This window comes from Mobula birostris, chromosome 11, assembly GCF_030028105.1.
Source record: "Mobula birostris isolate sMobBir1 chromosome 11, sMobBir1.hap1, whole genome shotgun sequence".
Classification (NCBI taxonomy): domain Eukaryota; kingdom Metazoa; phylum Chordata; class Chondrichthyes; order Myliobatiformes; family Myliobatidae; genus Mobula; species Mobula birostris.
In genome coordinates this window covers 65,396,242-65,418,295 of record NC_092380.1, presented here as the reverse complement: position 1 = coordinate 65,418,295, position 22,054 = coordinate 65,396,242, and the positions used below count along the sequence as shown (strand labels likewise).

The 22,054-nt window shown below is 39.4% G+C and overlaps 1 protein-coding gene across 2 annotated transcripts in view; it reads right to left on the bottom strand.

Moving 5' to 3' along the window:
• dagla (diacylglycerol lipase, alpha) overlaps positions 1–22,054 on the bottom strand; it is a 309,507-nt gene that overhangs the window by 13,237 nt on the left and 274,216 nt on the right. For both annotated transcript variants that reach the window (XM_072272422.1, XM_072272424.1), the window contains 2 exons: positions 20,232–20,361; positions 17,042–17,196 (listed from right to left, as the gene is read on the bottom strand). In XM_072272422.1, the coding sequence (XP_072128523.1) occupies positions 17,042–17,196; positions 20,232–20,361 (285 nt within the window). The remainder of the gene's footprint in view (positions 1–17,041; positions 17,197–20,231; positions 20,362–22,054) is intronic.

Genomic DNA, 22,054 nt, shown 5'->3' with positions numbered 1-22,054 from the left:
AGCTGACAGGAGGGCACAGTAACTCAGATAACCATGCTGTGGGCAGAAGAGCATCTCTGCATGCATAACACATTGAACCTTGATGTGGATGGGCTAGGCAACAGAAGACCTCAAACATTCAGTAGCCATGTTATTCGGTAAAGGAGGTACCTAAATAAGTGGCCACTGAGTGTATATTATCCATTAACTGAAGGTTCATCCCAGTACTGCATGTGATTATGGATAATAAGGCACTTCAAGCTTGGAGGAGATGAGGAGGAGAACATCAAAATTAAGTCATCCAAGAGACAAGGCGGGAAGTGATGGATAAAGAGTATTCCTGCATTTAGGAAGGGAGATGCAAAATTACATATTAAGGAGTAGGCCGCAAGTTAGGGACATGATGGAAAGATCCAAGGAACTGATTGTGGTGCCACTGGGTTAGGGGCTGGTCCTTCCTGTCAGAGCTACCCTCCAGTATTCTCTCCTGGGAAGACAAACTAGATGATACTCATCTGCAGCTGCACTTGTGCAGAATGAGGGACTGCTGCAACTTGTCCTTGCAGAAACATGCAAGGATTGATCCGTGCAGCATCAATCTACAGGCCATGACACTCAGGCACTAGACTATATTATTTTAAAAAAATTTCTTGTAACTATGTTGTTCTGCTGTCACAGTTCTGTGTACTACATGTGCTCTGTGCGATTGTTCGTAATGTGTATTGCAACTTGGTCCCAGAGGAAAGCTGTTTCGTTGGGGTGTATACTTGTATTTGGTTGAGGGACAATTAAACCCGAACCTGAGAAAATTATAGAATTTGGTTAAACATTTCAAACTTAGGAAAGCCAGGAATGTATACAACATATTTGTACTATGAAAAATATAACTCAAGGCAAAGGTGCTTCAAAAAACAATGGTGAGGAAATAGATAAAAGTGTCCAGCAGCAGAATTATAGAAACAACACACACAAAATGCTGGTGGAACACAGCAGGCCAGACAGCATCTATGGAAGAGAGTACAGTTGACGTTTCAGGCCGAGACCCTTCAGCAGGACTGGAGAAAAAAATGATGAGATTTACAAGGTGGAGGAAGGGGAGAGAGAAACACAAGGGGATTGGTGAGACCGGGAGGGTGAGGGGTGAAGTAAAGAGCTGGGAAGTTATTGGTGAAAGAGATACAGGGCTGTAGAAGTTGGAATCTAATAGAAGAGAACATAAGTCCATGGAAGAAAGCAAAGGGAAGAAAGAGGAGCACCAGAGGGAGGCAATGGGCAGACAAGGAGATAAGGTGAGAAAGGGAAAAGGGGATGGGGAATGGGAATGTGAAGGGGAGGCATTACTGGAAATTCAAGAAATCAATGTTCATGCCATCAGGTTGAAGGCTACCCAGACAGAATATAAGGTGATATTTCTCCAACCCGAGTGTGGCACCATCATAACAGTAGAGGAGGCCACATATAGACATACTGGAATGGGAACGGGAAGTGGAATTAAAATGGATGGTCAATGGGAAATTCTACTTCTTCTGACTGATGGAGCATAGGTGCAAGGTGAAATGGTCTCGCAATCTACATCAGGTCTCACCAATATACAGGACCCAAAGCAGGAGCACTGGACACAGTAAATGACCCCAAAAGACTCACAGGTGAAGTGTCGCCTCATCTGGAAGGACTGTTTGGGGGCACAAGACCATAAGACGTAGGAGCATAATTAGGCCATTCAGCTCATCAAGTCTGCTCTGCATTCCATCATGGCTGATCATAGATCCCACTCAACCCCATACCATATCCTTTGATTCCCTGACCAATCAGGGAATGATCAACTTCAGCCTTAAATATACCCATGGACTTGGCCTCCATCGCAGTCTGTGGCAGAGAATTCCACAGATTTACTACTCTCTCACTAAAAAAATTCCTCCTTACCTCTGCTCTGAAGGGTTGCCCTTTAATTTTGAGGCTGTGCCCTCTACTTCTGGATACCCCCACCATAGGAAACATCCTCTCCACATCCACCCTTTCAATATTCGGTAGGTTTCAATAAAATCCCCCAGCATTCTTCTAAATTCTAGTGAGTACAGGCCCGAAACTGCCAAATGCTCCACTTTATGTTAACTCTTTCATTCATGGAATCATCCTTGTGAACCTCTTCTGTATTCTTTCCAATGACAACACATCCTTTCTGAGATATGGGGCCCAAAACTGTTGACAATACTCTAAGTGCAGCTTGACTAGTGTGTTACAAAATCTTAGCATTATCCCCTTGCTTTTATAAGACCATAAGATATAGAAGCAGAAGTAGGTCATTTGGCCCATCGGGTCTGCTCCAACATTCAATCATGGGCTGATCCAATTCTTCCAATCATCCCCACTCCCTCGTCTTCTCCCCATACACTTTGATGCCCTGGCTAATCAAGATCCTATCTATCTCTACCTTAAATGCACCCAATGACTTGGCCTCCACAGCTGCTCGTGTCAACAAATTCCAGAGATTTACCACCCCGTCTAAAGTAATTTCTCCGCATCTCTGCTCTAAACGGACGACCTTCAATCCTGAAGTCATGCCCTCTTATCCTAAACTCCCCTACCGTGGGAAATAACTTTGCCATATCTAATCTGTTCAGGCCTTTTAACATTCGGAATGTTTCTATGAGATCCCCGCCTCATTCTCCTGAAGTCCAAGAGCTACCAGAAGTTCCTCATATGGTAACCCTTTCATTCCTGAAATCATTATATTTTACATCCCTTGAAATACATGCCAACGTTGTATTTGCCTTCTTTTTCACAGACTCAACCTGTAAACTAACCTTCTGGGAATCATGCACAAGGACCCCTAAGGCCCCCTGCGCCTCTGATGTTTGAACCTTCTCCCCATTTAGATAATAAACCACACCCTTGTTCCTTTTACCAAAATGCATTATCATACATTTCCCAACACTGTATTCCATCTGCCACATTTTTGCCCATTCTTCCAATTTGTCTAAGCCTTGCTGCAATCGCATTGCTTCCTCAGCACTACCTACCCCTCCACCTGTCTTCATATCATCCGCAAACTTCACCACAAAGCCATCAATTCCATTAAATAAATCATTGACAAACAATGTGAAAAGTAGCGTCCCAATACTGATCCCTGAGGAACACCACTAGTCACCGGCAGCCAACCAGAAAAGGCCCCTTTTATTCCCACTTGCTACCTCCTGCCTGTCAGCCATTCTGCTATCCATGCCAGTATCTTTTCTGTAATGGCATAGGATTTTATCTTGTTAAGCAGCCTCATTGTGGCACCTTATCAAACGCCTTCTGCAAATCCAAGTAAGTGTCATCCACTGCCTGTTCTTTGTCCACCCCACTTGTTACTTCCTTGTAGAACTGTAACAGATTTGTCAGGCAAGATTTCCCTTCACAGAAACCATGCTGACTTTGACTTATTTTATCATTAACCTCCAAGACCTCGAAACCTCACCCTTAATAATAGACTCCAACCCTTTCCCAACCACTGAGGTTAGGCTAACTGACCTAAAATTTCCTTTCTTTTGCCTTCCCCCTTTCTTAGAGAGTGGAGTGATATTTGCAGTCTTCCAGTTCTCCAGGACTATGCCAGAATCAAATGATTCTTGAAAGATAAAGACCAATGCATCCATTATCTCTTCAGCAACCTCTCTCAGGACTCTGGAATGTAGTCCATCTGGTCCAGGTGACTTATCCACCTTAAGACCTCTGATTTTGCCTAGCACTTTTTCCTTTGTAATAACAATGACACTCACTCCTGCTCTCTTGCACTTACAGACCTCAGGCACACTGCTAGTGTCTTCCACAGTGAAGACAGATGCAAAGTACACATTAAGTTCATGTGCCATTTCTTTGCCCCCCATTACTACCTTACCAGCATTATTTTCCAGTAGTCCAATATCAGCTCTCACCCCCCTTTTACTCTTTACATAACTGAAAACACTTTTTGTATCCTGCTTTATATTGTTGGCTAGCCTTCTCATATATTTCATCTTTTCCCTTCTTATAGCTTTTTTAGTTGCCTTTTGTTGGATTTTAAAAGCTTCCCAATCATCCAACTTCCCACTCACTTTTGCCACCTTATATGTCCTTTCCTTGGTTTTTATGCAGACCTTAACTTCCTTTGTTCCACTGTTGCCTAGTCCTGCTATTTGAGAACAACATCTTCTGTGGGACATATCTATCCTGCGCCTTGTGAACTCTTTACAGAAACTTCAGCCATCTTTGCTCTGCCACCATCCTCACCAGTATCCTCCTCCAATCCACCTGGGCAAGCTCCTCTCTCATGCCTCTGTAATTCCCTTTATTCCATTGCAATACTGATACATGTGAGTTATGCTTCTCCCTCTCAAATTGCAGCATGAATTCAATCATATAATGATTCTTTATGTTAAGCTCCCTAATAAGATCTGAATTATTACACAGCCAATCTAAGATAGCCTTTCCCCAAGTAGGGTCTACCACAAGCTGCCCTAAAATGCCATCTCATAGGCATTCAGTAAATTCCCTCTTGCGATCTGACACCAACTTCATTCTCTCAATTCCCTTGCATCTTGAAGTCCCCCATTACAATTGTGTCATTACCGTTATTACATGCCTTTTCCAGCTCCCTTTGCAATCTTAACTCCACAACTTGGCTACTATTTGAAGGCCAATATATGATTTCCATAATGCTTTTTTTTACCTTTGCAAGTTCTTAACTCCACCCACAAAGATTCAACATTTGCTGACCGAATGTCACCTCTTTCTAAAGATGTAATTCCATTTCTTACCAACAGAGCCACACCACCACCTATGCCTTCCTGCCTGTCCTTGCGATACAAACTATATCCTTTGATGTTCAGCTCCCAACTTTGGCCTCCTTTTAGCCACAGCTCAGTGACGCCCACAATGTCATACCAACTAATCTCTAATGCACCTCCAGATCATTACCTTATTCTAAATGCTATTTGCATTTAAATTCTGCACCTTCAGCCCTGCATTCTTCATTCTTTTGAATTTTGCCTCTGTGGTACAATTTAACTCTTTGCTCTGTCTGCATGTGTACCCAATCATAGGCTTGTTCTTCCTTACATTCATGTTACACCCATCATCTGCTGGCTCATCCTCAGCTCTATCATACTGGTTCCCATCCCCTTGCCAAATAAGTTGATGAAATCGACGAGCTCCACGTGGGTGCAGGAAGCAGCACCAATACAGTCATTGATGTAGTGTGGGAAAAATGGAGACGAACTCCAGCATAGGCTTGGAACATAACTGACAAAAAGACAGACATAGCTGGGATCCATTTGAATACCCACGGCTACACCTTTTGTTTGAAGGAAGTGAGAGGAACTAAAGGAGAAATTATATAGTGTGAGGACAAGTTCCGCTAGACAGAGGAAAATGATGGTGAAGGGGAATTGGTTGGGTCTGGTGTCCAGAAAGGAGCTGAGAGCTCTGAGGCCTTCCTGATGGGGAATGGAGGTGCATAGGCACTGGATACCCATAGTGAAAATAAGATGATGGGGGCCAGGGAACTTGAAAACATTGAAAAGATCTAGGGCATGTGAGGCTTCACAATGTAGGTAGAAAGGGACTGAACTAGGGAGGATAAAACAGAGTCAAGGTATGCAGATACGGGTCCAGTGGGGCAGGAGCAAGCTGAAACAATGGATCTACCTGGACAATCAGGTTTGTGGATCTTGGGTAGGAGGTAGAAATGGGAGGTGCGAGCACAGGAACTATGAGGTTGGTAGCACTGGATGGGAGATCCCTCGTACGAATAAGGTCTGTGATGGTGTGGGAGACAATGGCCTGGTGCTCCTTAGTGGGGTCCTGTTCAAAGGGTAAGTAAGAAGATATGTCTAAGAGTTGTCACTGGGCCTCAGCAAGGTAAAGGTCAGTACGCCAGACCAATACAGCAATCTCCTTATTTGCAGATTTGATGGTGAGGTTAGGATTAGTGTGGAGGGAGTAGAGATCAGAGCGTTTGGAAAGAGTGAGACTGGAATTGGAGAGAAGAGTTTTGAAGTCGAGATGGTTGCTGTCATGTCGGCAGTTGACAATAAAAAGATCCACAGCAGGCAGAAGACCAGAGTGGGGTGTCCAGGAAGAGGAGGAGGGTGAAGACCGGAGAAGGGGACATCGGTGTAGGGTGAAGAGATCTTGCCAAAGATGTAGGCTTGGAGACAGAGGCGGCGGAAGAAAAGCTCGGTGTTGTGGTAGGTGCAGAACTCACTGTGGTGTGAGCCCAGGGGGAAAAAAGTGAAGCCCTTACTGAGGACAGAAAGTTCTGCCTCAGACTGGGGAAGGTCAGAGGGAAAAATGAAGATCCAACATGGATGAGTGTTAGGATCAGAAGGGGGAAGATGGTTGGTAGTGTCTGAAGAGAAGGGAGGTTTGAGGTGTTCAGGGATGATGGGATGAGAGGAAGATGGAGTCTCTGAGAACCCGAGAGTTGGCAGTAGTACTTGAGAGCGACGGGATTGCAGAATGGTGGTGGGGGAAGTGGAGAAGGGGGTTCCTTCTGAGGAAAACAGAGTTTTGGGGTGTGTCCAGTGCACCCCATGTGGTCTCCCGTATATCGGTGAGACCCAACATAGATTGAGAGACTACTTCACCAAGCACATACGCTCTGTCCACCAGAAGTGGGGTTTCCCACTGGCCATCCATTTTAATTCCATTTCCCATTCCATTACTACTTCTACTATTGCGATGAGGCCACAGTCAGGTTGGAGGAGCCTCCAAACTGATAGCTTGAACATCAATTTCTCAAACTTACGTTCCATCTGGAAAGCCTCCAACCTGATGGCATGAACATCGATTTCTCAAACTTCCGGTAATACCCCCACCCTCTCTTTCACCATTCCCCATCCACTTTCCCCTCTCTCACCTTGCCTGCCCATCACCTCTCTCTGGTGCTCCTCCCCTCTTTTCTTTCTTTCATGGCCCTCTGTCCTCTCCTAATAGATTCTCCCTTCTCCAGCCCTGTATCTCTTTACTTCATCCCTCCCCTGCCTGGTTTCATCTATCACCTTATGTTTTTCCCTCCTCCCTTCCCACCTTTTAAATCTACTCTTCTTCTTTTATCTCCAGTCCTGCTGAAGGACCTCAGCTCGAAATGTCAACTGTACTGTTTTCCATAGATGCTGTCTGGCCTGCTGAGTTCCTCCAGCATTTTGTGTGTGTTGCTTGGATTTCTAGCAGCTGCAGATTTTAAACAAGAGAAAATCTGCAGATGCTGGAAATCCCAGTTGGATTAGATTTTTGAAATTTAAGATTTCTTTAAGAAATTCTCCCTTCAATAAAATCAATGACGTCTGCTTTGATGGACCCCATCATTAGTCTTTTATACCTTCAGTCTTTATTGTTCCCACAGTATCTAAATAACTTTCAACTTCAAAGAGGTATGAATCATGGGAATCACACAGAATTTATACTTTCCCTTATTCTCAAATAGATGGTCTGAAATTATTTCAGGCTCCGAAATAAAACCTTGGCTTTGATATTTGGTCATCCACAAGGTTTTCTCAATTGTGGAATGTTAGTTAGTTTTATTTTTTATTGCCTTGATTTTGTTAATACAGTCTGGAAACAACAATATAGAACAGACACAAAATATCATCAGAAGTTTACCTGGTGAAAGTTATCTATTTCTAGCTTATTTACAGTGAATAATAAATGCACAAAATGTTCATTGTACACAATTCATTTTCCTTGCTATTGATGATTCCCAGAAATGTTTATCCTGCTTAGGCACCTTGCAAATTATTTGCGAACACATTTGGATAATGTCTAAACTTTAGACATTCATCATAATGTAGCTGTGATGCAAAGTGACATGGCAGAATGAATACATAAAACTGAGCAGCATTTCTGTTGAATTTTTTTAAAGCTTTAAGGTAAACATTTTTATTCCATTTATTCTGCACCTCCATCTTTACCCCAAGCATTCCAATAACATCACTGACTACTCACACTTGAACTTCAACTGCTCTTAATTGAAAACTTCTGAGTTAATTTAAGATGATTCTGGATACTTTTGTTGTTTTCAAGATCTGTTAATAATATCTGATTTATCAGTTTGGTTATCAGAAATTCTGTATTCAACACTATGAATGAAACACTGTTTAACTGGTTTGAGTTAATTGATTCATCTGATCATTTTGTGTAAACATAACAGCTTGCCTATCACATTAATGAAAGTCACATTTATTTTCAATGATCACAGAAACAACTACAAACCCCATTTCCAGAAACGTTGAGATATTTTCCAAAATGCAATAAAAACAAAAATCTGTGCTATGTTAATTCATGTGAACCTTTATTTAACTGACAAAAGTACAAAGAAAAGATTTCCAATAGTTTGACTGACCAACTTAATTGTATTTTGTAAATATACACAAATTTATAATTTGATGGCTCAACAAAAGTTGGGACAGAGTTAAAATAAGATTCAAATATGCACAGAAAAGTCATGCTACTGTGACAATTATAGCCACCTGGGCTCGGGAGTACTTCGGAAAACCATTGTTACTCAACACAGTCTGTCGCTGCATCCAGAAATGCAACTTAAAACTGTATTACGCAAGGAGAAACGCCGGTGAGTTCTCTGGGCCCGAGCTCATCTCAGATGGACCGAAAGACTGTGGAACCGTGTGCTGTGGTCAGATGAGTCCACATTTCAGCTAGTTTTCGGAAAAAAACGGGCATCGAGTTCTCCGTGCCAAAGATGAAAACGACCATCCAGATTGTTATCAGTGAAAAGTGCAAAAGCCAGCATCTGTGATGGTATGGGGGTGCATCATGGGGGCCCACGGCATGCGTGAGTTGCATGTATGTGAAGGTACCATTGACTCTGAGGTGTATATTAGGATTTTAGAGAGACATGTTGCCATCAAGGCGACATCTCTTCCCGGGACGTCCATGCTTATTTCAGCAGGACAATGCCAGACCACATTCTGCACGGGCTGCAACAGCGTGGCTTTGTAGACACAGAATGCGTGTGCTTGACTGGCCTGCTGCCAGTCCAGATCTATCTCCTATTGAAAATGTGTGGCGCATCATGAAGAGGAGAATCAGGTAACGGAGACCCGGACTGTTGAGCAGCTGAAGTCTTATATCAAGGAAGAATCGACAAAATTTCCAATTGCAAATCTACTACAATTAGTATCCTCAGTTCCAAAACGAGTAAAAAGTGTTAGTAAAAGGAAAGGTGATGTAACACAATGGTAAACATGCCTCTGTCCCAACTTTTGTTGAGTGTGTTGCAGCCATCAAATTCTAAATTTGTGTATGTTTACAAAATACAATTAAGTTGGTCAGTAAAACTATTGAAAATCTTTTCTTTGTACTTTTGTCACTTAAATAAAGGTTCACTTGAATTAACATATCACAGATTTTTCTTTTTATTGCATTTTGGAAGATATCCCAACTTCTCTGGAAATGGGGTTTGTACGATATTGTTTTATTTGAGCTTAAAGAAATTATCTTTATTTAATGTCACTTTATTTCTTAACTTCCACACTTGATTGCAACTTTTAAATGATATCCATTTTAATGTGTCAACAAGGTACTTAAGTGCGATTTATTTGGTGGTCAACATACTACAAAATATGGCTAGATGAAATATTCCTATTCCATAGATGTGCAAGTTCTGAACTGGTTAAAGTCTTAGCATGTAATTTACATAAACTGTCACAACGTTCAATTTCTCCTTTTATTCCATTTTTGCTTTAGGCTTTATTCATATTGAAGGGAAGATAGGCCCTGACGTTTTGCTACATTAAAGCTAAAACATGTGTTTAAGAACTAGTCAGCACTTAAGATTTTCAATCATACTATAAACTAGTCAGGGGCCAGTTTTCTCCTTGTGCACCAACTACACCTGTGCAGCAAAAAGATCAAGTGCACCTGAAGAAAATACTATTCTTGGAATCCATGGCATCCAATTAATCTGAGTTACAGACTCTATATTCCTAACTTGCCTCTGACAGTGCCTAGTACCTTGAATCATTTATGTCAATCTTTAAAATATTTTAATTCATTCATTATTTATTTAGAGATACAGTGTGGAACAGGCCCTTCTGGCCCAAGGAGCCTCACTGCTCAGCAATCCACCTATTTAACTCTAGCCTAATCATAGGACAATTTACAATGACCAATTAGCCTACTTAACCAGTACGTCTTTGGACTGTGGGAGGAAACTGGATCACACAGAGAAAACCCATGCAATAATGGGGAGAATGTACAAACTCCTTACATGCAGCACCAGATTTGTAATCTGGACTCCATCTCAAGCTGTAATAGCTTTGCATTAACCGCCATGGCACTGTGTAAGAAATATCAGTATCTTTCTATGATCATGGAAGTTGCCTGTATTAACTAATCAGAAAAATGAGACGGGGACTTGTCAGAACTAAGGAATGGGATTAGTCACCACTTCCTTCATCCTGCTTGAAGTAGAGAGAAAAAATATTGTTGATTTCTGAGATATTTTGTTCATGGTCTGTTTACTTATTTACCAATTACAATAAATTATAATAAATCAATAAATATAATTTAAACATTCAACTTTCCTCAAAAAGCTTCTTGTATGACCCACGTCATATCCTAGGGCTTATTTTCTTCAAAAACACACAAGAAGTTTTGAGATTATAATACAATAACTTAATTAAATAAGTTTTTATCAAAGTAGAGAAAGGGGCTAGATTAAGACAGTATAAAATAGAAGTGAGATAAAACAATTATTATGGGTTCTAAGATGCCAATTAAAAACACCAAATTAGGCATCATATACAAGAACACGAGGAATTCTGCAGATGCTGGAAATTCAAGCAACACACATCAAAGTTGCTGGTGAACGCAGCAGGCCAGGCAGCATCTCTAGGAAGAGGTACAGTCGATGTTTCAGGCTGAGACCCTTCCTCAGGACTGGGAAGAGGTACAGTCGACGCTTCAGGATGAAGGGTCTCGGCCTGAAATGTCGACTGTACCTCTTCCTAGAGATGCTGCCTGGCTTGCTGCGTTCACCAGCAACTTTGATGTGTGTTGCCTGATCATATACAAGATCTTCTTTGTGGGGTATAGGGTTGTAATGATAGTAAATCTTTTTGGCTTCAAAATCCACTTTTTCTTTCAGTAATTGCACCATTGCTACCAATAGTATTTTGCATATTCTATAAATTTGATGGAATATCACATTAACCAGTGGTGCACATTATGGTAAACCTACATAACAATCGAGAAAAGTTAAAGACAGAATTAGGCTTAAAATTGCCAAAAAGTAATAAGTCTGAGGATTTGTAAGGCAGGAGCTGCTGAATGGCCTATATATTGTATGTTTATATTTCATTGTATTTCACACAAATCACATTGTATTTGCTGTCCAACTCTTTTTCATTACATATTAGATGCATTTTCAAAGTCATTTTCATACCGTCAATTTTTTTTTTGGAACCTGTATCATCTTTCATAGGTATTAGTCCTTTTTGCAGGCTTTTTAAGTTGGCAAGATTGTGAGTATTTCTTTCGAACATACTAATCATTCCTAAAATAATAAGAGTAACTCTTTATGGAGACTGAAAAGAGAAGATTTCATTTACTTTGTTAGGATTTGCTTGCCTTCCTCACTGCTTCCATCAGCATTCTCCAGTAGAGGGAGGTTCAAGAACAGAGAAGTACCAACCTCTTTTGGGGTAGGATTCCCTTTAGGCATCCCTTTGTTTTATTTATGATTTTCCCTTGTCTGGATTTTTATAAGTGTAAACACATCTCTATTCTCTCCACTGGGCTCTATTCTCTTCACTCCACTGGGAGAGTGAAGTTAAATGGACTGAAGACCTCATTTCATTAGATTCTTATATACCTCCTCTAACATAATATTGATATGCTTCACCTAGTTTGAATTTATCCCAAATCAATGTGCATTGGTGATTAGTTTCTCCTCTTCGCTTATCAGAAGAACTTGAAACAGGCTTTAAGACTTAGCAATGTTTCAAGAATGATACCATAGCTGAGAAGTTTCCGTTAATTCAGCACCAGCCTATAGCAAACAGACAATGCTATTCAAGAAGTTATAAATTGATTCAAAAATGTCATGTTGATTTAAACGGGTATTCTTTTAAGGTTGGAAATAGACATCTTACCTCTTGCTGCATTATACTTAAAATTAATGTCAGTGGTAGGACAAATGCTCATGTAGCTAACATCATACCAATATCAACTGCTATTAGCACAAGACAATATTTATATAGCATTTATTACCTAAATTTATTGTTCAGTAACTTTGTGACAGAAGAGGTGGATAAGAAACAATAAAAACATGAGACAGGTATAGAAAAGCGGCCAGAGCTGGTGTTATGGGGCTTTTGAAAAGAAAGAAATAGATAGCAAATTGAAAGAAATCAAGCAGGAAACTCTAGAAAAATACCACTTAGGTCAACAATTATCACATTCCAATATATTGCAGAAGTAGGGTACAAGAATGAGTATCAAAGCAAAAAAAAATTACCATTTGAATTGCTCAGACAGCCCTTTGACTTTTACAATCATCACCTCCCAGCCTCATACTACATTCCCCCTCCCCCACCCACCTGGATTCACCTATCACCTTCTAGCCTGTCATCCTTCCCCTCTTCCACCTTATTCTGGCATCTCTCCCCACTTCCTTTCCAGTCCTGATGAAGGGTCTCAGACAGAAATGTCGACTGTTTATTCATTTCCATAGACGCTGCCTGACCTGCTGAGTTCCACCAGCATTTTGTGGGTGTTGCATCAAAAATAAAGCTATTGCGTTTCTACAGATAGTCACTGCTCCAACATGGTAATCCGTTAAGTATTTCCATCTGTATCCTGCAGCTGAATATCTGAATTTTTTTTACATTTATCATCTCACATATCTGACTGACAACATCAAATCACTCATGATCAGAGTTTTTTGGGCTTGGATATTGCAATTACAATATCAAACTCATGGGCCATGAAGGCATTCAGAAATATGTTTCAAAAGGGAAAGCAGGATGTACTCAGTTTACGTAAAGTGATGAAAGGTTATGAACACAACAGGCTAAGAAAGGAGAAGTACCCCTAATATACCATATACATCTGTGTTGCTTAAAGCATTACATCAAGATATTTAGATGACTGCTACCAAGGGAAGATTTTTAAAAAATGAAGCGAAAATACAAGACATACTGGGGAGACAATTACTTTCCAATCCCTCTGTAATCAATACAAAACTGGGAGACCACATGAATCTTCACTGATATTATTTGATATAAAGTCTTCTCTAAACGACTTCTGTTATATCTAGTTGCCGGTCTAGCTCTCTGAAGTTATTTGGTGAAATGGAATTAATTACATAGTCTGGCCCAGAGATGCATTAGTTTCTGGGAAAAGAAAAACTGACACACATATAATTTTTTTATGCCTTTGTTTAATTTACATGCACGTCTTAACGATGTTATCACATTAAGATCATTAAAAATAACAGCATTCACTCTTTACTCCCTGCATACACTCTCAATCTAATTCCTTCAATGTCATATACCTTTATTTAAATATCAGGAACAAAACTTTCTAAACTACTTAAACTCAGCTCTTCAAACTCATCTGGCAGCTGAAATGTTTTAAATCTGAAATTTCTCATGGTCTAGATTCTCTTCCAATTTCTCAGTATCAGCCAGAATAAGAATCTCTGAAACTGGACAATAGGCATTTTGGAGTGATAAATGGCAGCATTATTGCTAAATTGCAATTCACATAAAAACTAATAAAATTGAAGCACTTTTGTTTTAAGAAATCATTATTGTAGTTTGCTATTATTTAAAGGTATATAAACCTGACCTGCACATAGTATTCCAATTGGCTGTTATCAAAATCATTCCCATGGAGATGAGAGATGATGTTGGGGTTTTTTAGTGCATGAATCTTTGTTTGATCACTGAGCAGACTCAAAGGTGAGCAATAGAAAGTGGTGGCTGCAGTTAATGGGTGGGTCTTTCCTTCTGTCCTTTCGCAGCTGCTGCTTGTTCTTTGCAGCACACCGGATGTCATTCTCATGTAGCATAGCTCCCTCTTCAACAGATTTCATCCAGTTGTAGCTATTGAGTGCAATGTCTTCCCAGTTTTTAGATGTAATGTTGGATTTCTTCACGTTGATTTTGATGTTATCTTTGAAATATTTCCTTTGTCCACTGGGGCTCACTGACAGTCCTTCAACTAAGTAAAGGATCAGCTTGAGGAGACATAGACATCCAGATAACATAACCTATCTATCAGAGTTGGTATTGCTTTATTGTATTGGAGATGCTGTTCATGTTGGCCTCCTCCAGCACACTGGTGTTAGTGTGTCTGTCCTTCCAGTGGATCCTCAAAATCTTTTGTAAGGCTCACTGGTCGTATTGTTCTTGGGCTTTCACATGCTTACTGTAGGTAGTCTATAATTCAACTCTTTTACAGTAACGTAGGAAGGACGACTGCTCTATAGACCAAAAGCTTTGTTCGGATCTGTAGGTCACGGTCTTCAAAGATTCTTTTCCTTCATCCTGCATAGGCTCCACTGGCACTACTCAGGAGGTGGTTGATCTCCAAGTCAATGTCTGCTTTTGAGAAGGGAATGCTGCCAAGGTAGGGAAAGTGCTATTTTTAAGGGCGATATCAACTTTTATGGAGGGCTGGATAAACAGCTGGTTTGGTGGCTGAGCAGCCAGATTTGTCATAGAGCAGCCACGTCTTGACAATAAATGCCAGCAAGCTTGGTGGCCTACTGTATCAAATGCCTTTGTCAAATCTATGAAAACTAACTACAAGGGTTACCTTTGTTCATAGCATTCTTCCATGATTAGATTCGACATAAACAAAACCCAATGGCAAAAGGAGACAAACTACACAAATAAAAGTAATACTGAGAACAAGAGTTGTAAAGAGTGCATGAAACTGGGTCTATAGGTTATATTATCAGTTCAGAGTAGAGGCGAATGAAGCTTTCAATGCTAGTTCAGAAGTCTGATGGTTGTAGGGTAATAATTATTTCTTAACCTGGTTGTGTAGATCCTAAGGTTTCTGTATCTCCTGCCCAATGGTGATAGTGAGAAGTTGGCATGGTCTGAATGGGCATTTTGATGGATGCTCCTTTCTTGTGGCAGTGCTCTATGTAAATATACTCAATGCTGGAGAGTGCCTCACCAGTGATGGGCTGGACTGTATCCACCACTGTCTGTAGCCTTTCCCATTCCTTGGCATTAGTAGATCTATGCCAGTCTGTGATGCAACCAATTAAAATACATTCCACTGTGCATCCTTTGATCGTTATGTGCCATGTCATATGACATGGGTGATCATAGTTGTTCTTGGCAAATTTTTCTACATGAGTGGTTTGCCATTGCCTTCTTCTATCCAGTGTCTTTACAAGACTGGTGACCCCAGCCATTATTAATATTCTTCAGAGATTGTTTGCCTGGTGTCAGTGATCACATAACCAGGACTTGTGTTATGTACCTGCTCCTCATACGACCATCCACCACCTGCTCCCTTGGCTTCACGTGACCTGATCGAGTGGGAGGGGCTAAACAGGTGCTACACCTTGCCCATGGGTGATCTGAAGGCAAATGGAGGGAAGGAGTGCCTTTCACCTCCTTTGGTAGAGACATATCTCCACCCCGCCATCCGTTGTGCATCTATAAGAATTTCTTAAAGCATGAGGTGTCATGCCAAATCTATGCAATCTTCTAAGAAAGTAAAGGTGTAATTGTGTCTTCTTTATAATGATACTTTTACCCTGGTCCCAGGTCAGATCCTTTGATACACTGACAGCAAAGAATTTAAAGCTACTGACCCTCTGTGCCTCTGTTCCCTTAATGAGGACTGGCTCCTGGATTTCCTGCTTCTTCCTCCTATAGTTGATAATCAGCTCTTCGATTTTGCTGATATTGAGGGAGTGGTTATTGTTGTGGCACCACTCAACCAGATTTGCAACCTCCCTCCAATATGTTGATTCATCCCCACCTTCTCAAATGGCCCCAAGCCCATGATCAGCAACACTCATTATGTTCACTAATCAAGAGGTTCCGACTTCTGCACCTTTCCTATCCAGTCCTGGTGAAGGGTCTTAGCCTGAAATGCCAACTGTTTAATCCCCTCCATAAATGCTGTCTGTCTTGCTGAGTTCTTCCACCATTTTGTATCTGATACTTAAGATTTCCAGCATTGGCAGAACCTGTTGTGTTTCTGTACTAGTGACCTACATGTGTCAGTTCATAGAAGCCTTAAACCTTACAGAAACTATGTATGTTAATTTCTTAAAAGAAGTTCCATGGAAAGCTACTTCAAACATAAAGTGACAGCCTGTACTCGGGAGGAGTTGCCTGTTCAATCACTTGCAGTTCATTAGCTGCAACATAACATACTCCTCATTTTATTCTAAGTTAATTTATGAGGGTATTGTATAGTGATCTTTTGATCTGTTTCATGATGTTAATTAATTTATATGGGCTACAGTGATTGATGTCATTATGTACAATAATGAAATATGCATTAGGAATGATCGAGTCCAGTCTAACTTACTGGTGACTGGATTTCTACCAGAAATGAATGCAGGTAATTAAATGTTGCTTTTTACAAGTGAAATACAGGTGGATCATGGGTCTAATTTCTTGGTAAGAGTAGAGTATTAAAGAAGGATGCTGTCTTTTTTAAAAAAAAGGAACCAAAATAAAATGACAATAATTGAATTAATATATTCTAGGTACAAGATTGATTCCATTTTTCATCGAGTCTGACTTCCTGTAAATTTTACTTAAACTCTGACAATTTCATTCATGTGACACAACTAGTTAGTTCTGAGTCAAATCGGACTCCTGAGTGACAACTGGACAGAAGAAGGTACAGTATTGAACCTTTTTACCCACTTTTAAAACTGTGCAGCACAGCTTAGTTATTAAACTTCTGTTAATTTTTAAACTCTTTAAAAAAAAACATACTTAAGGTCTTGTATTGCAACTCATATCGTGCATTCTATCCAGCTTTAGGCTTGTGATGTGGCTTCATTAGTACATTTACCAAAGTGTGTTCTTACTTTACACTGCTGTTCCTCCTTTGATCTCCATGTTCTATTGCTTGGGGTTGCTGCTGCATAATCATGTCAGGATTCAAATCCACTTCTGTTGGGCTGACCATTACCTTTGCTGCACCAAGTAAAGCTGTCTTCCCCTTGTTATAATTCTCCAGTACCTAGTTAAACAAGAAAACAACCTATTGGTAAAGTGAGTACTTTTTTTTTTTAAATGCATCCTTTCTGGAACAATTCAATGAAAATTAATTTGTGATTGGAGGTCTAAGAGCTTGGTTTAATAGGCTGAAAATCTCAGCTGCCTATTGGGCAAGTTCCACACAATTTTATTATGATAATGCATGACAGCACAAAATAAGGTTTGTGACTGATATGGTAAAGTGAAAACATCAAGAGTGCATGTCTGTATGACAGGTAGAGCCTTGAATTTGAACAATGTCAAACTTTACTGTATTTTTAGCAGAGAAAAATTAACTGCTCTCAACAGTCCTGGAGAATGGAAGGGAGCTTCCTTGTTTGTGATCGACCCATTATTTTTGAGTAGCACATGCCTTCTACTTCTGAAGAATTTTTCACTTTAAATTTTCAATCTTTTTTATATTCACTTTGATGAAACGAGTAGTTTTTTATATAAGCTGAGTAGTTCTCTCTTCAAGTGTATTCCATATCCAGTCTCTGCAAAAACCCCATGTGACATGAATTTTATATACTCTTCTGTATTCTTTTAGATTATTTTCTATCACAATTCTCAACTTACTTATCACTACTCTCAAGTAGTGATATAAAAATCTGCCAAGTATTTTTATAACATAAAAGGTTCGAGTGCTTATCAAAATGAATGAATAATCATTGGCTTCATATTTAATCTCCAGAGCAACATAGCAAGTAAAAATTAAAGAACATGCAGTGCATTAGTATGCAATGCTGCTTAGGATTTTCTTGCAGCCTACTTCCTTACTACTACGTGCTGCCTTTGCAGAGTTCCTACTGTGGATGCTTTCTGTAACACAGTCATAACTTGCTCAGATGGATATGACACATCAGTGCAGACACTCCTACTTTTGCTCATCAAGGAAGGAGCTTTATTTCTTCAAAAAAGGCTGGTGTAATTTGAAATTTTCATGACTTCCATTCGCCAAATATACCCACAATGATCACAGATTCCATTTGACACAAGGCTTCAAAATGAGACCAGTACCAATCTAAGACTAATGTAATGCAGAGACAGAAAAAGGGAGTGAATGTCTATTTATTTTAGTCCTGGGTATGAATGTTTACATGCTTTGAGAAACGTTCTTCAGAGATGCGAGTCAATATTTTGACTTAATCAACATGCATTTCAAAGAGTTTAAAAACTTAAATTGTAGTATTAATTTAGTTACCAGCCATGCTCCCACACCACCACCCCTCCATGCCCCAGGTTTATGGCTTTAAGAACCCATTTAATCACTGGAGCATAAACTGTCAGCAAGAGTTAACAACAGGTTGCAGTCTTTTGGGTGAGATTTTAAACCAAGACAACTACTGCTCACTAACACAGATATTAAAGATATTAGTACATTATTCGACCAGGAGTTGAAAATGGTTTATTTTGAAAATAAAAGTCTCTTGGTTTCTGAAGGCAAAAAGAACATAGTGATGAGGAGGATAATTAGAAATTATGTCAGGCTGATTAGGCATAAATGACATTTGTTTCTAAAATATCTGCATTCTTTCATGTAAATGAGCAATCATTTAACAACCTAGCTATTAGTCACAGAATGCAATGATATATGAAGTAATATCACAAAATGACAAATTCAGTAGAATAATTCAGATCTACTTTAAAAAATTTGAGTGAAGTTTTGCGTTCAACATGATGTGGAGAGTAATCTCTGGATTTCCTATTTCATACAACACTAAGGGAGGCTCTTTGGGCCACCAAATGTGCTTCCAAGAGTATTTGCATCAATCACATCACTCCTATTTCCTTGTAACTCATTACTATCTTATAGGCCCATCAACTCCCCCAAGTCTTCCTGCCATCCATACACTCGGGGTAATGTACAGAAGCCAATCAACTTACCAGCATGTCAGAAGGTTGTAAGACAAAACTGAAGCACTAGGGATTCTATGTGATTGGAAGAGGAGTGCACAAACTCCACCGGGGGTCACAAATCCAGGTCTTTGGGGCTGCATGACAGCAGCATTTCTGCAGCAGCACTTTACCATCCAGAGAAAAATTAAACATGAAACTTTATCCCATGAAGTTTACCACAGGGTAGTGCTGGAGGGAAGTCACTTTTTGGTTACTCTCTTGGTTTCAGTGCTGTTAGCTCCATTTTGGCAAAGAGTCTCAAATCTAAGTATTATTTTCCTTCAGCCAACATTAGCCATCCTACAGGTTCTGGCCCTGCTGCTGAAAATTTAAAGATCAAACATACAGTTTGTTTCCCTAATTGCTTGTAGAATCTGCATATTAAATTTCAGTAAATTGTGTACAAGGATGCACAGGTCCTAGCATCTTTCAATTGCTCACCATTAAAAAAACATACTTTGCCTTCCTAATATGGGATCCATGTTATCATTTTTTTTTAAACTTATCTTCAGAAGCTCTTACAATCTTAAGTTTCTCATTGGACTGTTTTTGTCTTCTATTTCCTTTTACTTATCAATACCTTGGTCCTTTTCTGATTTACAAAATTTTCTTGATTCTGAGACTCATTTTCTTTTCGGCATCATGAGAAGCCTTTTTCTTTGATCTAATAATTTCTTTAATTTCTTTGGATAGCCATGGCTGGATTACTTTTCCTATTGTTTCTTTTTCTTTCTTTCTTTTTTTTTTCTTTTTCAATATTTTTTATTAACTTTCTACATAAGAGAATACAGAGTTCAAGAAAAAAAATCAAATACATTATACTGAATCGCACATAGAAACTCCTTACTCTATATTCATACAAATTGATTTTGGTTTCTTTTTCTTAAAGGGAATGTCTTTCTTGTAAATCATTTTTAAATGTTATCAATTGGTTATTTACCATTACACCTTTTGACATAAATCCCCAATCAAGCACAGCTAACTCGTGCCTGTATCTTCGCAATTTGCTTCATTCAGATTTATGATTAGGATTGATGCTGAAGATATTAATATACCTCACCAGCCGCAATTATGCTCATTATACTCAACTAGTTGGGGTAAAATCAGTTTAGCAAATACCTTGTGTAGTCCATCCATGACAATATGAGGCATGTGCTCGTTCAGCATGGCAGCAGAAATGATGACCTCATCCAATGTCTTGTTATCACTCCATATAGCATAATAAGTTGACTCTTCCTGTCCACAGCAACTGAACAAATGTTCATTAGTGAGAAGCAATGAATTACATCAGAACATCTTAGACTCTCCCTGCCACAGTATTGCTGTCCTCACCAACCACTCACTCCCAACACTACACAATCTTTCTACATAATTCATAAGGGCATTACAAATGGTTGGTGCACCTATCTATGTTCTCAAAGGATAACTTTGTTTCTCTCCAATGCTCTCTGCACTGCTGAGTATATCTGTGATTTTCCATTTTTTATTATTAATTTTCATCCTATGTAGAACATTGCTTTTGGACTCATGGGAATGATTCACCACTATCTAATAAAAATAACAATCATAATGACTATCCTATATAATTTGGAAACATTTCCGGACATGGTGCTGCATCACTTGTAGTTCTGATCAATGATCAGCACCGAGTTATTTGACCCTCATTATTCTACAGTTGCTGGTGGGTGCACTTGTGGTAAAAACAACATGAAGCTCTGTTATGAATATAGTACCCCATCCTCTGATCCCCGTGATTTACAAATCTGCCTAGCCTCACTCCACCATTCTCCATTTTAATGAGATACTTGAGGGTATGCCATATTATTTCTGGGTTTTTTTTCAGAAAATCTAGTAAATAATGATGTGGCTGCTCAATTTTCAACTTTTCTTTCAAATAATTTCCTAACTATCATTATCTTGCTAATGACAAAAGCAACCATGAACTTATTAAATTATGCAAGATGCCTGAAAACAGCGCCTTCTTCTCTGCTAATTCATCTTTCTCAGTCTTTCCCTCCTCATGAATCAGAATCAGGTTTAATATCACAGGCACACATTGTGAAATTTTTATTAACATTGTGGCCCCAGTACAATGCAATACATGATAACATAGCAAAAAACTGAATTACAGTAAAAAATATTTATTAAATAAATACATAAGTTAAGCCTTAAGTAAAACAAAATCTTCAAGCTGCCATACAATCACTATAATTTGAAAGGTTTAGTTTCACTGATGCTCTTTTCAAAGTTCATTGAGCTTTGTTGTGAAACCTCGCTCCTTGATACCTGAACTTCAATTTTAAAAAATGCTATTCTCGCACCTGACACTGGAAAATTGAGTTATAGTTTGCAGTCGAACTTATACTAAAACTTTTAATTGCTTTTGTGCAAATGCAAAAGAAGCTTCACAATGGAAGTCTAGTTTAACTAAAATATAACTCATGCTTGACAGTGCAGTTGAGTTAGTGCTAGTCGGTGGAGCTGGAATTCAAAGGTGCCACACTGCTAGGCTGGGTAACAACCTTCCCCCCAAACTGTGAGACTTTAAAACAACTTGCTACCACCCAGTATGCATTATTTCTTAAGTTCAAGTTGAAGTTTATTGTCATAACATTCCTCTGGACCAAGGTGCACAACACAGTACATACAACTCACACACATAACAGAAAGTAATATTACCATAAATTAGTAAATAATAAGGTGCATACTGTATAGAACACGTTAAAAGGTAAACTGTATAATACTACTGGTGCTTCATGTGGAAGGGAGTTCAGTAGTCATATGGCATTGGCCAAGAAGCTGTTTCTCGTCCTAATGCTACTGTACCTTCAGCCTGACGATAGGGGGTCAAAGAGATTCTTGGACCGATGGGAGCCAACATGACAACATTGGTCATATTATATTGTTATATATTTAATAATATGATGCAAATGCACTTTGTC